This window comes from Aspergillus candidus (assembly GCF_002847045.1).
Source record: "Aspergillus candidus strain CBS 102.13 unplaced genomic scaffold BDW47scaffold_26, whole genome shotgun sequence".
Lineage (NCBI taxonomy): Eukaryota > Fungi > Ascomycota > Eurotiomycetes > Eurotiales > Aspergillaceae > Aspergillus > Aspergillus candidus.
This window is the reverse complement of record NW_020194031.1, coordinates 338,031-354,730: the sequence shown is the minus strand read 5'-3', so window position 1 is coordinate 354,730 and position 16,700 is coordinate 338,031. Positions and strand designations below refer to the sequence as shown.

Sequence of the window (16,700 nt, the reverse complement as noted above, 5' to 3'; positions counted from 1 at the left end):
CGAGCTGCCGAACCCCATGAACCCGGGGTAGTCGTTCGATCCCACCGTCCGGCGGCTGAGTCGGGTATACGAGTCGGGCTGCTGGTTGTTAGTAGAGGACTGCAATGTAGGGACATGTCACACTTACGATAGCGTCATACGGGGGTCGTCCGCTGGACACAGAATGATACGAACGATGACGGGGACCCCATCCGCCCGGCGGAGGCTCCCGGACAGGATATCCCCGTGGGGGATCCGGGTTAGGGTCGGGAACGCAGGGGTTGCACAGTCGCACTTCCTCGCCGCCTCCCAGTGCGGGATTGACCGCCGACGACGACTGCGACTGCGTGTCCGCCTCCAGATCGATGACCGGTGCACGCGGCGTCATCAGGCTGGAGGCCCGCGACCGGGCGGCCTCTGGCGGGTGAACGATGAATTGGCGCGGGATGGTGATACGATGCGGCGAGCACGACGCACACACGACGCGCCCGCACTTGCGACAATGGTGTTTGCGGTACCAGAAGCTGAACAGCGTCCCGCAGATGGGACAGTTCGTTGCCTCCGCATCGGGCTGCCACCGCGGCCGCATCAACTCCCCATACTGGCCACTGTTTTGACCCCACGGTGTCGGGTGATTCGCCGGTCGTGGCGGAGGAGGTGGTGGTTGTTGCGGTGGTGACGACGACAGATCAATCGGATCGGCGTATGAAGCACCAGCAGCGACATCCGGTCGCGCCTGCGACTGAACCCGGGGGATAGACCGGCTCTCCCTTTCAGCCTCGCGCGAGGCTCCAGGCCACGGATGTCTCCCGTCTCGCTCCATATCCACCAGCCTCCTCTTCCGATCGGAGCCGCTCAGCGTCGACCGTCTTCTCTCCGGTCGTGTATTATATGCCGGGCCGGGTTCCGCCCTACTGGAACCCTGGCCCGAACCCGCATGATCTGCCCGTCCGAGAGCGGGGGAGTCGGGCGAGGACTCGGGTAGGGATCCAGGCGTGGCGAACGCGGCGGGTGGTTCGGGAGCCGAACTCGACGACATGAGGAGGACAATTCGGTGTAGTGTGCTTTTGATGGTAGTGTCAATAGGCTTTCGATGGGTTTCGATCTGGAGATCAAACTCCGTCGTAGGAGGGGCAAGTCGTCATTGACCGGGTCTAGCAAGGGCGGTCGCAACGAGTCGGTAGTCAGATGAGTCGGACAACGATGATATCGACGGTCCACAATATACAACGATACAAACCGATCGAAAATAACGGAGGACTGAATAACGAAGCAAGGGTATATCGCTAGTGAGACGAGGGATGGTGTGACCGTAACCAGCGACCGTATACCAAGAACTCCAACAAGAAGCGGGCAAAATCAAGAAGAAAACGATGGAGTTTAGGATAATGACAATAACAATAACAATAACAATAATAGAGTAATAATAAAAAAGTGGCAGTGGGTAGACGAATCCACCCTAAGGATAAGAGAGAAGAGTGAAGGAGGAAGTCGAGATAGTGAGGGGGAGATGGATAAGAGCGAAAACGGATGATTTCCTCCCCGAGCTCGAGCTCACCGCGGGGTGTTCAAAGGAGCTGTGGGTCTTGTTTCTTGTTCTCACCCAACACGTTCGAATCTTGCGATGAGAATAGGTGGAAAAAAAGGCAGGAATAAGATCGACAACCTTGTAGGCTCGGTTGGTGTCCAGTGTTGAAGGTCAAAGAAACAATGAAAGAGATACGGCCGATCCCGCTGATTTGCCACTGACTCTCTTGGGTCGCGCAGTCACGGGTTCCTCTATATATAGAGGTACTTTGTTATCTCCATGGATCAGAAATTCTATCTATTTCTATGCCCTTGGATAGAGTGAGCCATTTCCTGTCTAATATTTCGGGAGCCCATACAAACCTAGACTACCATACTTGGTGTTTTGTACTGTGGCCTTATGTTGCGTGACTTTGAAACCTCTGGGATGCGTCAAAAGAAGTCCAGGACAGCCTATATTAGCCAGCATGCTACCATTTCAGTAAAGCCTTCACATAGCCGTTTTATTGATTAAGCATGTGGGACTGGGATCTTCCACAGTCCGTTCTTATTCAATCTCGTCAAATCAAAAGCTCTAGGGCTAGTAATTATGCATACTATAATGATCCAGGTTTTGGTGGAACAGGGGAAACAAGGGGCACAAGATATGAGTGCCTTTAATAGGGATGCTGCGGAATCTTACTATCTCTTACCGTCTGAGGATCTCCTGGTTGTTATTGGAGTAAATATAGCAGAGTCAATAGCAGACATTATTGCTCACCTCATACGCGCCGCGGTGGTCGTAGTTATTTCCTCCAAAACTGCATGGAGTTGGCGCAAACCTTTCATGGGTGACTTTTCCTGGTCACCTCCTCGGACTTTAGAGTAAATACAATCGAATTACAGGTCGTGCCTTGGGCGGGATAGGAGGATCAAATGTAACAAGCGGACAGAGTCCGATCCAGCCGCCCAGTGAGACAACACCAGGTAGACCCCTGAGCACGCTCCCCAGAGCCGTCCGCACGCGCCAGTACGATATCTGCGGTAAAGATAACCTATGTTATAATACTCGGACACCCCCCAGATTGCCGACCGGAGACTTTGTGGACGAAATCGGCGCAGCCATGATCTTCCACGCGAACCAGCGGCCGCGGAGAGTGACTCCGAACGTCCAGTCAAAGACAGGTTCCAGGACTTATACCCAGTCGTGGACCTCGTCGAGGCAGAGTCACTTCATGCGCTCAGCGAAAAGAAGGAGGCCCTCGGCTTGTTGCTCGTGCACGAGCGAGTGCATGGTGAACGTCTCCTGCGCCATATCCCAGTCCTGATTGAGAAGGTCCTTGTGCAAGTTGCTTTCCTGCACTGGGTCAAATTCGGCGTTGATTTGAACCAAGGTTTCCTGTGTGAATGTGTCGGCTCCCCGCGCGCGCCTGCAAGATCGTCACCATCGCATCTGGGGCACTGGACGGATCAGACCCAACGAGCTCCATAGCCCGTCGTAAGCCCTCCGTCGCGCGTCCCCTGTGCCCGAGCTTCACCAGGACCTTCCCGAGATGGGTCCATGCGTCCGGAGACTGGGTCCAGGCTCGTCGCAAGATATGTGTCCTTCGCGGCCTGTTGGTAGTATGCTCAGGTATCTTGCACCGTGGACTGTTTGCAGCGAAGCGCCGCATTGTGGGGATCCAGCTCAATCGCCTTGGTATACATTTTGACCGATCCTTTCACGACGACACCAGGTACTCATCGTCGTCCTCCCCATGCCACGATACACTCGCCGAGACATGTGCTAGATGCGCCGGAGGCTTCCTCAGGCCAACACTTAATGTGCGCGTGCGCTTCGCGTCGATGTATTCGAGGACAAGCAGACATCGCCCCTGGAGATGGAGATCGTCCAGCTCGTCCTCGCTCCTTGTAGTAAGCTATGCGCTTTTTTTGCTTCTGGTCTTGCATTTCACTTGGAGTTGGTTACATGGTTAGGGTTGGTTTAGCGCGGTGCATGAAGAGGTTGTGCAGTGATAACACCATCAACGCAGCCAGATATTTATACATGGGATGTCTATTTTTCTAATCTTGATTATCACATGAATTCAAGTTCTTAATGAGATCTAGAGACATATCAATGTCCAAAACGTGACGAGTGCCCGCACACTACGCCTAGCCACGCTATGCTCGGAACACGAGGGAACCCGAGCGTCCACGCGCTCTCATTGCTCCAAGGCCCCTTTCCCTTGTCTTGGCTGGAGAGAACGCCCAGATGTTGAAGGCAGGGCTGTCGAACGTTGCCAGGTCTCAGTTCGGGTGCGACGACGTCCGAGCCCTAATCCTGGCCACATCGATTCTCATTATCCGCATACCGAGAGCTTCCACGATCCAACCTCATTACCCGGTCATTTTTTAAGCAGGGGACTACAGGAGAAGACTACAGCGTTCACATACCTTCACTTAGGACATAGGTTGTCCGCGGGTAATACTGATTATGAGCTAAGTGGACAGGAATGCTGATTGGGATAAAGGAAGTGTTATAAACGCATTCATCACAGTCTCTGTAGCATTCTCTACTAGATGTTTATCATAAACCTTCTTCGCATTCCCAGTACCCATTTGTTCTAGATATATTCTCGCAGGCTTAGCCAACAGGATAATGTGTATATGTATACTTTGGATCCGGGGATCTCCGCTGCCACTAGTCTTCTTCCTAGCTCGTTGATGATGATGGCAAGCCATGTTGTAGAGATCAAGGCGGAGGCTTGTCTATCTGATGCTGCGGAGCGCTTAACGGAGGCGAGACCCGAGGCTACCTCTCCCCTTGTTCTTCCTTCATCCCGGGGAGACCATTCCTCGCCACCGACATACTAATGCCTGTTCAGACTGACGTACGCTTTTTCGCACGTTATTCTTGGTCTGGGAGGTGTCTATGGTGTTCGCGGATTGAAAACACGACGTTTAAAGATGTACTTGCATTGATGATCGCCTCTGAGTCGGGGTATATCAGTTCGATTCATTCTATCCACGGCGAATCAGAGCGCTCTCGCGTACCCCTAAGCTAACCTATTTTGCAATTCTGATGCGGGAGATTCAAGAGCGGTATTCAGCCTCATCTGGTCAACTATGATTTAACAGACGGATTCGACACCTTGAGACATGCGGACACCCGGACCCCTCTAACCTAGTTGAACAATGGTTAAAGTGGTTAGATCGAGCAGCGAATATTCCAACCTTGCAAGAATTAAAATGAATCGCCTCCGTTCCATCCGGAGAACCAAGCGCAAAGGCGTTGGCTTAGGGTGGCACCGCGGCGCTAGCGCAGGACTGTCTCAGTTGACTCCCAATAACGCGACTTTCGGCCCCAACTTGGTTCCATATGAGGCTGTACGTTCGTCGGAATGACTTGCCCTTCCACTAATCAATTAACCTAGTAGATAGATTAATATCACTGGGCGCTGGGCGTAATCTCCAGCGGCGAGTATATTAGCTTTCAATGCCCCCCACTGCAACCCTGTAAGGCCATTGTCTTTTTCTTTTGGCTATTTTTCATTCCAATCCCGCGCCCCCCCCGCAATATGCCCCGGGATGTTTTCCTCCTCTGTATGGATGCTGCTCCTTGCAGCGGTGGCTAGTCTGCACTCGTTTGGTGAGAATCCATCCCCGCGACGCTTGGTTGCGGATCACCGTGTGGTATACATCCTAACAGCCGGTAGCGATGGCCCAGATCTGTGACATGCCGGAACGGTGGGAGGTCACCGGCTTCACAGCCTTCAACCAGACCGAATTAGACATAATCGCACGGTCCTGCACGATCTTCAACGGACACCTCTACGTGCACGAAAGCTTCACGGGCCGTTTCTACCTGCCCAATGTCCGACACATTATAGGCAATCTAGGGCTCTATTCCAGTTACGAACCAAACGACGGTCAGCCCAGGCCCAAACTGACCTCGTTCGAGTTGCCCGATCTAGAGACGGTCAACCGCAGTATCTCTTTGATTAACATGTCGAGCCTGAAGAATGTATCGATGCCGAAATTACACTCGGTGGGCGGGCAAGTCGGCGTGGATGCTTTTGAAGAGCTGAATCTGCGGTCGTTGGAGGCAGTCAGCACCATGAATATTGGAGGTTCCCTCTCTACGTAAGTGGATAAGGCCCGCTTCTCTTGGTGTGCAATTTGCTGATGGCTCGGTGGATCCAGTCTGCGACTCGACGCCCTGAGGGAAGCCACGAAGCATCTTGTGATCTCAAAGGAAGATGTACCTCCCATTCCCGCTCTGGATCTTTCCCTCCCTTCCTTGACCGAGGCGGGCGGCATACAATTGAACGGAATATTCTCTCGGTGGGTGTTGCACCGTCATGGCATCAATCGTATCATATACTCACTGTGAGATAGTGTCGCCATGCCGCAACTTTTCAATATCTCTCTTGGCTATTCACTCTGGGAGTCTTTTAAGATAAACTCTTGGGGTGGCCCTCCATTCGAAGTCTTCCTACCACAGCTGGCCCATGTCAGTATGGATATCGATATAAGTGGTGTGATCCAGGGGTAAAGCAGACCAATTCCGCGCATAAACCAACTGACTGACATGATTTCAGCTTCTCCATGCCCAGCATGAAGAACATGATGACTAGCTCATTTCGGCTCAATACGACCGAGCAGCTGGACCTTACTCTACCTTTCGAGCAGGTAGGTGCCGTTGAGTTATATGGCAACTTGACAAGGTAAGTACCCTGGTCCCTCTCCATTGCTTGAAGGTAAACATACCAACAAACCTTCTTAGCATCAAATTTCCCAACTTGGATGTCGCGAGGTCTATAGAAGTCAAGACCACCGTCCCGTTCGACTGCGGGGCCCTGAAGAAGTCGGTGGCTCCGGCCATACAGCACGAGGACGACTGGCGTAACCAATGTACTGCACCGGCAGGCCCAGGACTCAGTCCCGGTGGGAAGATCGGCGTTGGAGTTGGGGTGGGCGTCGGTGGTCTGGTGGTGATCGCTGCTGCCCTGTGGTTCTTCCTTCGGCGCAGGAAGCAAACGAAGCGCTTGAAGTCGGAGTCGATTGCCCACCTCCGCGACATGCCACCGTCGTACGCAGAGACCCGAAACCATGATCATCCGCCTGGGTATGTCTTCACTCATGCAGGGTGATGGTTTATCATGATTGAGGTCTTGATGGTGTAATTCAATAGCTGAGCCCCTTGTAATGTTGATTATAGAGGACATTCTAGTTAATAATCCATGTGCTAGTTTCTGGTATTTCTAGTCAGTTGTTGCAGTGGTGTGTATATGTATTTAGTATTCAGACCTTTTCACGATCAAGATCACTTTCCACATCCCTTCTCCAAAAAGCATTCGTGCTTCTGCCATGCATCCAGACCCAAGAAGAATGATCAGGAATACAATTTTTTCTCTCTCTATTCAACTTGATATGCTTAAGATGTATACAGAATCCAAGGTTAAAAGGAAAAAGTATAAAAAAAAAAAACATACGACGACATATATAAGAATGTATAGATAGAAGTATAGACAGGGTATTGAAATATTGAAATATTGATAAATATTATTATAGGAATACATATTAGTTGCGAAATCAACCTTCTGACAGAAAAACCCTCAATATACAACCCGACTACTTGCCGCCATGCAATGATAACCAGGAAAACAGAACATTTTCACACTGGAAGGATAAAGGTAATGACCAGGATTACAACATCATAGAACGGCCGTAGCCAACGTAAGGAAATATGAGAAGGAAAGGAAGGGAAAAGGAAAATAATGCCGAACAGAGATCCAATCGTGAACGCCCTAGTCAATTCAATTCTCCTTCTGTTCTCTTCTCTTCTTTTTTGCTACCGTCCGACGCTCAAGGAAATTCGTCATGCTTGATATCGACTATCACCCCGTCAAGGTCAAGATGCTATCGGCTATCATGGTGTAGGTCGTCCACTAACTCCGCTGCACTCCCCGTGAACGTCGGCTCGTCGCCACTGCGCTCGTGGATATTATCGCGCGTCCGGTGCTGCGCCACGTATCCCATACTCGAGGGACGTCCCTGCTGCCGACCAGACGAAGTCGAGCCCGTCGTCGATGCGATGGACATGTTCCGGTCGCGGGAGGGCGAGCTCGTCGCACTAAACGGGAGTCGACCGGTCACCGAAGACGAGTGGTGGAGATAGCCCGGTGAAAAATTCGACCCGCCGTAGGGACCTGACTCGTGGGCCTCCGCCGACACCGCTTCCGTCACCACGGGCAGCGATCGCTGTGACAGATCCTCTTCGCCTAACGAGCTGATCGAGTCGGCCCGCCGGCTGCGCCGAGTCTCTGCCCCTCCCGAGGCGGTGCTGTGGCGTGAGCTCTCGCGGTGCGGTAGTTCGATGTCGTCGCCCGTGTCCACCGGGGGCAGGGTCAACGCAGCCTCCGCGCTGCGAGATGCATCCGCTCCGTCCGAATCGGGTTCCACGGAGGGACCCCCCGACGCCGCAGGCCGACCACCGGCCCCTGGCTCGTCCGGCTCGTCCCGGTACGGCTCGTGGAATTCCTCCCCGTCGGCCATCAGCCCTGGCGGCGGCGCCCGTGCGCTGCGGACCACCTCGAAGCCTTTGCCTTTCTCCTTGGTCTTGCCCTGGAACAGATTGCGGAAAAAGCCCGTGGCCGACGACACCGGGCCTGTAGGATCCGCCGGACCTGTCTTGAGTTTCCGCGTGCCTGTGTGGGACAGAGGTGGACCACGGACCCGGTAGTAGAAATCCACCTCACGGACCGCATAGTCCTTTCTCGAGCGGCGCGGTTCTTCGAAGTCGAGGTCGTTCTTCGGGGCGGGGATGTATGCGGGGACGGGTGTGTTCCGACCCGACCGCGTCGCCTCGACAATATCGTCCTCCCCGTCGCCGTACGGTCCTCGCGAAGCGCTCTCGGAGTACGATCGGCCGTGTTCTGTCGAAGGGCGCGACTCTGTCATTTTCCGGCGAGGACGCGGAGGCCGGTAGTAAGGGTCATGGGGTTGCATGAAGACCGGCCCACTCTTGGGGGAATTGCTGCCGGTGGTCTGGTATCCGGCGCCGGGAGTGGGGGTATAGAATCCACTGCTGTTGGCGCGACTGTGGGCTCCCCCGTGGGCACTGCCGGTGTCGAAGAAGGCACTGGCTCGGCCATCGCTAGCACCAGCGCGGTTCAAGAGCAAGGCCGAGCTGCCCGAGAGACTTCGTGGTCTCGAACCATCGAATTGCGACGACAGTCGATCGTCCGTGTGGGCCAACATCGCCGCTTCGGAGCCCATGCTTTGGCGCGTCCCCACGTCACGTCGCGGAACACGGCGCGAGAGTTGTCGCATGCCAAATACCTGAGAGTAGTTAGCTTTGCCTGCTACCAGACATAGGAGAGAAGGAAGGAAGAAAAGAAATGGAGAAAATTTCCATACCTTGACGAGACCACCACGGGTAACACCCCCCTCGTAGCCACCGGCACCGGCAAGACGGGCGACGACTTCGATCAGAGTCTGTAGTGCATTCAAGAAGAATCCAAAGACCAGGACCAACCCGTGCAGCAGGAGGATGATGTATCCGATCCACCCCCGCGCCGACTGGGAAACTTGCAACGATGGGACAAAGACCACGGAGAGCAAGATCGTGAGGAACCGCACAATGGAGAAGCAGGCATGATACAGGTTCATCGACGTCGGTGGCGGAAACGGTTTGAAGGCCATTAGGGTTAGCAGGGAGACCACCTCACAGATCGCTAACAGCACAATCTGCGCGATCCCGGACGGTTGGAGGGCGCCGATCGCAACCCCGCGGGCAAAGGTGACAAACAGCGGCACGGCCGCAAAGGCGGCGGCATCGTCGCAGAAGGTGTTGTACAGCGGCCCGTATAGGAGGACCGTCGACAGGTCATCATACAGGTAGGACTTGGGACGGGTGGTGACGATGAGTCGGACGGTCCAGAGGCAGAAGGCGACGGCGATCAGGATTAGGATCACGGCGAACACGACCGAGTATGCGGGCGAGCGACCGGCGATCACCAGCTGGAAGAAGGAAATGGAGACCACAGGCAGGAACAGGTAGTTGAAGACGATCCGTATCACATTGCCGATGGTGAAGGGCCAGTTTTTCGCGCGCAGGTCCTCCTCTGGGACGTTGGCCAGCGCACGATGCAGCCACCGGAAGCCGAACGCCACCTGGATCAACAGGGTGACGGCGAGCACGATGACCAACAGCCAGACGATCATCCCGGGCCACATGTCCCGCGCGGACGGCATTCCCACGTAGTGCTCCAATCGGTCGAGACCGTAGGTCTCGTTCACGGCATACACGCCGTCGACCACGGGGTTCCGCTCCTCTCCCTGGTTCATAAATGTTTGGTTGAACAGCAGGCTCGACCACGCCGCCTGGCTGACCACGGGCTGGTAGTACCCGGGGTAGTTCAACGACAGCGACCCCGTCAGGACCGTAAATTGGATATACTGCAGGCAGTCCCCAAAACCAGGCGTCACCAATCGCAGAACATCCTCGTCTCGGCCGTAGTTGCTCGTCCAGTGGAACGGGTTGGTGGTGCCCCATGGGCTGTAAATGGCGGCGGTGATCGTCGCGACCCCGACGAGGATCAAAATCACCAGCGGCACGTAGGCGAGGGCGTTCCGCAATGACGACCCCAGGTCGGGGGTGATATCGACCTTCACGCACCCGAGCTTGGTGGCTGCTTCGTTGCCGGACTTGACCGTGAAGGACGCGGCGAGTGTGGAAAAGTGGTAAGCCGACGACATATCATGTTGGACCGAAAACGAGCGTAACGAAGCGAGGTCACTCCTGAAAGAGAGGGTAGAAGCATTAGTACGGGCCTGATCCCAAAATTGGGCGTGAAAGACTCACGCATTCGCGTAAAAGGCGGGCACGAGCGGACAGTCTCCTTGCACCGAATCGCAGAACCTGGAGGCGTCGCGATACGGCGAGAACGACACGACGTCGATGGACGTCAGCAGGGTGGAAAACTTGTTGTTCGACGTGTCTAGATCGGTAATCTTCCCCACGGTCTCATTCGGGTTGATCCACTGAGGGTCATCGGGCAGCGGATAGGTCAAGCGACGGTCGGCCGTCCCCGAAACGTTGCCGTAGACGGTGACATTCAGCGGATGAAGTGGACTCTGCGGATCGAACGTGACCGATACATCAAGCGGAATGAACTGGAGCTGTAGCGGGCTGGACTGGATGACCGACTGGCTGAGGCAATTCTGGAAATCCACGAGGACCGCTGCCACCGGCGAAACCACCAACAACAGCACCACAAACATCAGGAACCCAGGGAAACCAGTCCCATGTCCAACCTGATGCCGCCGTCGCCGCCGCCGTAAAGTATCTCGCCATGTCCGACGCTGCGAAACACGTCTCCCACCTCCTGACACCTCCGAAGCGTGTCGTCTTGAAACTAACGTCGAACCCGGGGTATCATGCCATCGCGCATCGGGATCTACCCCCATCGCGACCGTTTTGAATAACCCAGACCTCCACGGGGAGGTCCACCCCCTCGAAAACGGATCACTCCACGTTGTAGAGGCGGGGAATCGGACGCGGTTGGGAGGAGTATTCAGCTGGACTCGCTGCGGGTGGCCGGTCGGACCCAAAAGCGGAAGAGAAATCGTCGACCGATCCGGTGGATGAAAGGGTTATATCGAGAATGGGAGCAGATTACTCCTCGATCTCCCCCGAATTGGTGATGTAGGGGATGCGCAGCATCACTTCTCAATGGAGGATAGTGGGGAGAGGGGGGGGGGGATAAAGAGATGGTCGGATTATCACGGGGAGGCTGAAGGAATATAAGTGGGTAAGAGGATAGTCGAGAAGAGAGAGTCACACGAAGGAGAAAAGATTGGAAAGAAGGGAAATAAAGAATGAAATCAAGTGAAAATAATCAACAAAGAAAGAAAAATAAAAAAAAGTAAGATAGATCGAAGAAGGAGAAAAGAAGGAGGAGAAGAAGCTCGGAAGAAAAGCGAACCTCAGGTACAAACTCGGTGGTACCTCAGGCCCCGGACGTGTTTGGCTGTTTGTTCCCTTTTGTTGGCCTGATTGGAGCCACTTCGATTCTAATCTTGGAAACCACTAAGAGCAAGAAACCCACTGTCATCCACTCGTGTCTTTCTCAGCCATGTCATCATTATATTTTTTAAATCAGTATCTTGCTTGGAATACTCTCGAATGGAAAGGAAGACGAACTGCAGAATCTTGATCTAATCGTCCCTGTGACCATACGGACAGATCGAATCACCAGCATTAATATCCGGTCGCAATGCAAGGTCAGGAGAATCATCAGATGAACCGGTCGATCCCTAACAGTCAGGGTTTAAACCTCCCTACGGATATCCATCCACTTTGATCTCCTATTGTGCCGATCATTCGATCCGAACGATACGCTCCATCGAACCACGGATGGACTCCGCCAACAGCAAGGGAGCCAACTTATCCTCTTTCGATCAAGGCTTAGCTTTTGTACGACTTGGCACTGGTCTGGCACTGGGATCGATAACAGGGTTGGGAAGGAAGCAGTCGTGACAGGTGTATCCGCTGTCCACCCTTAATGCAGTGGGGAATGAGTTTTCGCTGGTCCGTCGATAGTCGGTCGGGTGTAGGTTCGTATTTCAAGGGAGAACCAATGTGGTGGAAAGGAGTCCCTCGTTAGGCTTTCCAGGCCGACCATCGAGGAGGCGTCTCATCAAAGCGTTGAGCCTGGATTGATTGGTACGGGATCGTTGGTCCCTCCCGGTGTACATCTCCCCCGGCGGATCCGTGACGGTGGCTCAAAATTCAAAACACCCTGCGTCTCCAAAAGGGTGGCCAGGACGGGGAGCTACATCTCGAGTCCTTAATCCTTTATTCCACTCACATGCTCCATTGCGTAAACAAGGACGTTTGGGTTCGATGATTCTACCAACCACGCAGCGCCTATCTGTGACACCACATGTTCTCAAAGCTTGGGAGTCATTTACGAGTGATTGATGATCTAAACGATTAATTCACTTTGGTTTGGGTTTTTCATTGAAATGGATTGAGACGTGTGTCAACAGGCTGCGATTCTGTGTCCGCTCATCAGCCACTGCGATCTAACCGACCAGCCACTCTCTTAAGTACCACCAAGCTAAGTTGGAGCTTCCACCCGGTGCTTCGCAAAGACTAGATGCAACCCTGGCAATTTGTGTCTTTGTTGTGCGACGAATGGATGAAACGAGGCCGAGCTGTCGTCGTTAGGATTCTAGAGGTAATATTCACCATCCATAGATCTATTCAGGCACTAGGTATTGGGCTCTCTAGGAAGGCTATGCTCATACTATACTATATTAGAGCTACTGATAGATCCATGTATATGGTAAGACAGACAGATGCTTAGCATGTACTACGGTGTCAGAGTCCTACACTACATACGACATGTCGAGTCACATGGTTCATGCAACCCTTAACCGGAGCGCGTTCAAGGTTGAATAAGGAAGTATAGAAAGGAAAGACCACATATACCTACTACTATCTCCTACAAACAATCATCAAACGTTTAGCTGTTTATTGAATAACGATGTCATACTAACATAAGGAATTATAGAGCCCCAGTAGTCAAAGGCATGGCGTTCTATATAGCACTCATTTACCGACACTCTACCCACTCCATACATGAACCACCTCTTTCAACCCCAACCACCCTATGGAAAATTAGCCTCAGGTGACTGCTATTAATTTGATATCCTACATATATTTTGTGGCTCCAAACACACCGTTCCTGGCGTCCCATTCCCCCCGACCGGAAAATCGGCCCGGCCTATCAGAGTGACGGAGCCAATGCCCCGGATCCATAACCAAAACACACATCTGATGGCCCCATATTATACAGTCGAAGCTTCTGCTAAGACCAACTCCATTCCAAAGCTAAGAGCAGTGTCATCCCGCATTCTACCTCCCTGGAACAGGCACAGTATGAAATCAGGTACTGCCTGCAATCTGTCAAATGCGTCACCCATCCTGGAGACTTCTCATGACGGCTGCACATTCTACAGAATTCCCCTTCCGAATTCTTCTTAGTATTTACACCATTCTTACATTGGGAGAACGTCATCAATCTATCAAATGTTGACTGTTTCATGGGTCGGCTCCCGCATACCAGTCCCTACTTAGTTGGCATGATTGACGTGACTGGAAGCGGGGTCCTGCATTCCTGTGTATATCTTGCGCCAGAACATGCTTCCTATACTGCATACCGGGGATTGTCACTCATGCGGCAAGATTGACAGATGGGCATGGTGGAAAAGCAGAGTTCTTGTCGTTTTCACTTCACAGTTAGAGCCCTGTCGCGTAACCAGCTGTGGGGATACATGGTTTATGTATTGACAAGCTCGCACCGTGAGTCTAATGGGTACCGCAGTCCGCTATGGGGCAATCAGATTCCGTATACTGTGAACTCCTCTACCCCGGAGAAGCCAGTGGAGACGGTATTTTGAGATGATCAACGACGCTTATGTCTAATAACGAGAACGGACTGCATCAAATTCACAAACTCACTCGAAGTTATCCGGTTGCAATCAACTTTGAGCTGTTTGATCCCTAGAAGTATACCAGAGCCCAGAAGTATACCAAAGCCTTCCGGTTCCAGTGCTTGTTGGAAATGCTGGGGAAAATGGAATGCAAAGTCGAACTCTTGGCCGCTCTGAGATATTCCCATGCTGAACGATCCCTGGAGACATAACTATAAACCCAAGTCAGCCCTGTCATAACGGCCATGGCAGTCGTTCAATATCGCAACTCTCATACCAGTATCCCCAGCCGCACAGACATTTTACAACCACCATGAAGCTCGCAACCGTCCTCTCCCTAGCTGTAGCAGTCTCGGCGTACTGCTGCGTTCCCCCAGTAAAGCCCGCAGGTCCCGAAGGACACGCCCACACCTTCAACTTCGACTACGAAGGCGAGACCGGCCCCCTCAACTGGCATCACATCGACCGAGACAACTCGCAATGCGCCCACGGCAAGCACCAATCGCCTATCGACATCAGCTCCAACAGCGTCACGATCGCCCCGCGCGGCTCCGTGCGCATTAACATCCCTAAGGCTTCTACCGCGAAGCTCGAGAACCTGGGCTCTGGGCTTGAGGTCGTCCTCACTAATGGCTCCCTGACGACCCCCAATGGCAATTACCAGCTTGCTCAGTTCCATTGGCATACGCCTAGCGAGCATCGCATAAGCGCGCAGCACTCGCCCATGGAGGCGCATTTTGTTTTCAAGGACGCGGGTATGCACCCTCCTTTTTGATATTTCCCTCACTTCCCGTATTAGAATTGACCAACACAAAACACAGCAAGCCGCATCGCCGTCGTAGGCTTCCTAATCGAGCTCTCCGAGACCGGCAGCTCAACCTGCCTCTTCGACTCGATATTCTCCCTCACAGACGCCGTATACCATCCCGGTGAATACGTCCACACGGGCCCGCTGGACTTCACCGAAGTCAACCACCATCTGGACCTGAACCCTCCGTACCAGTACTCGGGGTCTCTGACTACGCCGCCGTGCACCGAGGGCGTCAGTTGGTATGTGAGCAGCGAGCCCATGCTGCTGAGTGTTCGGAGCTATAATAAGGCGAAGAGGCTGCTGAAGTTCAATGCTCGCTATATTCAGAATACTCTGGGTGCGGAGAATCTGTTGCAGGTTGCTGAGGATTAGGGTGGGTGATGTGCGGCCCCAGAGGGGCCTGTTTGTTATGCTATCCTTGGGTATCACGTAGCCTGGACACTGTGAGAAAGGTGTGGATAGTGTGTGCCAGTGTGTTTGGTGTTTCGCGGCGATCTCTTTTTTGCTTCATATCGCGACGGAAGTTTGATGTGACTGGGAATGCCTTTGGCGTTGAGGGTTCTGGTTTCAGGGTTTTCGGTAGGTTTAATAGGATAATCATATTTTTAAAAGAAACTAAATGTTTCGAGGATATAATATAGTGTTGCCAAGTGTGGTCTTTTGTATATGTAAGCTTTGGGCATGGTCTTGGCCGAAGCAATAGGATGATATAGGAATGATTTTGTATGTTGAAACCTGCAAAGTACGTACAGTAAAAGAATCAGACACTGCTCTGTAGTCAGACAAAAAGCCACGCTCTCAACGACTGTCTATCATTAAATTCCACGAGTTTGATTCAAGGCAATCATTCCAAGTCACTAATCCTCTCTAACCGGGCAGGCTCACTGGAAGACCGTCCCCACAGCCGATCCGTCCCATTCAACTGCCCAACTAAATTCATCCAATCTTCTAATGTCTTGCCTTGGCTATCCGTGCAAACATCACTGCCACTCCATGAGGATAAAAGGAGCCTCGCTGTGCTGACATGATCATTGTCTCTTGCACATTTCAGCGCTGTCCGGCCTTTTGAGTCGATGATTGAGGCATCGGTCACTTCAAGAAGACGGCGGGCGACTTCCTCGTGCCCATTTTTTGCAGCGTGATGGAGTGGTGTTTGCCCAGAAAAATCAATCAGGTTAGGATTAACATCAGTTTCCAATAACATATTCACCACGCATCTATCATCCGTGACAGCAGCCCAATGGAGGGCAGTGCGATTGAAATACTTGTCCCCTCTGTTGAGATCCACACCGCACTGTATCGCGAACTCAACATCAAGAAGGGATCTCGATTGGACGAAGCCAGCCAAGCAAATGTTCGAAGGCGGGAGGTCGGCATTTATTATAAAGTCATCAGGCGTGAAGGACGGCTCCCGCTGCAGGAGCCATTTTGCTATTCCCAGACAGCCCACTAAAAGTGCCGTATGCACGGCATTCATATAAACTTCGTGCCCGGTAACTATAAGGTCAAATCCACTTTCCCGGAGCTGTCTAGCAACAGCAACAAAGTTGCGTGCAATTTTCCCTTGATAAATAGTCTCAATGCCAGGCCCAACCATTGCTCCCCTTCTTATGAGTATGATAGCAACCTCATGGCAACCTTCACGCAGTGCCAATTCCAGCTCGGTTGGAGAAGCAGTGCCAGTGCTAAGTTTTGCTCCTCGGTTGAGGAGAATCCTCGCAACTGCTTCATGACCACCTGATAAAGCTTCTAAAAGTGGTGTTCGTCCATCTTTTTCACAGGTATTAACCTCTGCTCCATGGTCAAGAAGGATTCTTGCGACAGTCTCATGGCCGTGAAGCAAGGCTCCTGAAAGTGGTGTTTGTCCATCTTTATCACAGGTATTAACCTCTGCTCCATGATCAAGAAGGATTCT

The 16,700-nt window shown here is 52.7% G+C and overlaps 5 protein-coding genes across 5 annotated transcripts; 2 read left to right on the top strand and 3 right to left on the bottom strand.

Moving 5' to 3' along the window:
- Window positions 1-55: 55 nt before the first annotated feature.
- BDW47DRAFT_106874 (phosphatidylinositol-3-phosphate-binding ubiquitin-protein ligase) lies at window positions 56-1,677 on the bottom strand. The gene has a single exon (XM_024812868.1). It carries the CDS (start codon window positions 1,016-1,018, stop codon window positions 89-91), a length of 930 nt encoding a protein of 309 aa, XP_024671602.1. The 5' UTR covers window positions 1,019-1,677; the 3' UTR covers window positions 56-88.
- Window positions 1,678-5,008: 3,331 nt separating this feature from the next.
- Window positions 5,009-6,732, top strand: BDW47DRAFT_106872 (uncharacterized protein). The gene is made up of 6 exons (XM_024812867.1): window positions 5,009-5,116; window positions 5,184-5,610; window positions 5,671-5,811; window positions 5,866-6,018; window positions 6,069-6,194; window positions 6,254-6,732. The coding sequence occupies exons 1-6, from the start codon at window positions 5,056-5,058 to the stop codon at window positions 6,618-6,620; spliced, it is 1,275 nt and encodes a 424-aa protein (XP_024671601.1). The 5' UTR covers window positions 5,009-5,055; the 3' UTR covers window positions 6,621-6,732.
- A 657-nt stretch (window positions 6,733-7,389) lies between these two features.
- On the bottom strand, window positions 7,390-10,755 carry BDW47DRAFT_117985 (uncharacterized protein; the record flags this gene model as incomplete). The annotated part of the gene is made up of 3 exons (XM_024815153.1): window positions 7,390-8,811; window positions 8,890-10,273; window positions 10,337-10,755. 3 exons carry the CDS (start codon window positions 10,753-10,755, stop codon window positions 7,390-7,392), a joined length of 3,225 nt encoding a protein of 1,074 aa, XP_024671600.1.
- Window positions 10,756-14,023: 3,268 nt separating this feature from the next.
- On the top strand, window positions 14,024-15,157 carry BDW47DRAFT_132028 (putative carbonic anhydrase; the record flags this gene model as incomplete). Its single annotated transcript, XM_024817459.1, has 2 exons — window positions 14,024-14,729; window positions 14,796-15,157. The coding sequence occupies exons 1-2, from the start codon at window positions 14,288-14,290 to the stop codon at window positions 15,155-15,157; spliced, it is 804 nt and encodes a 267-aa protein (XP_024671599.1). The 5' UTR covers window positions 14,024-14,287.
- Window positions 15,158-15,547: 390 nt separating this feature from the next.
- BDW47DRAFT_106868 (ankyrin repeat domain-containing protein) lies at window positions 15,548-16,085 on the bottom strand. Its single transcript, XM_024812866.1, has one exon. The coding sequence runs from the start codon at window positions 15,987-15,989 to the stop codon at window positions 15,630-15,632; it is 360 nt and encodes a 119-aa protein (XP_024671598.1). The 5' UTR covers window positions 15,990-16,085; the 3' UTR covers window positions 15,548-15,629.
- Window positions 16,086-16,700: the final 615 nt, after the last annotated feature.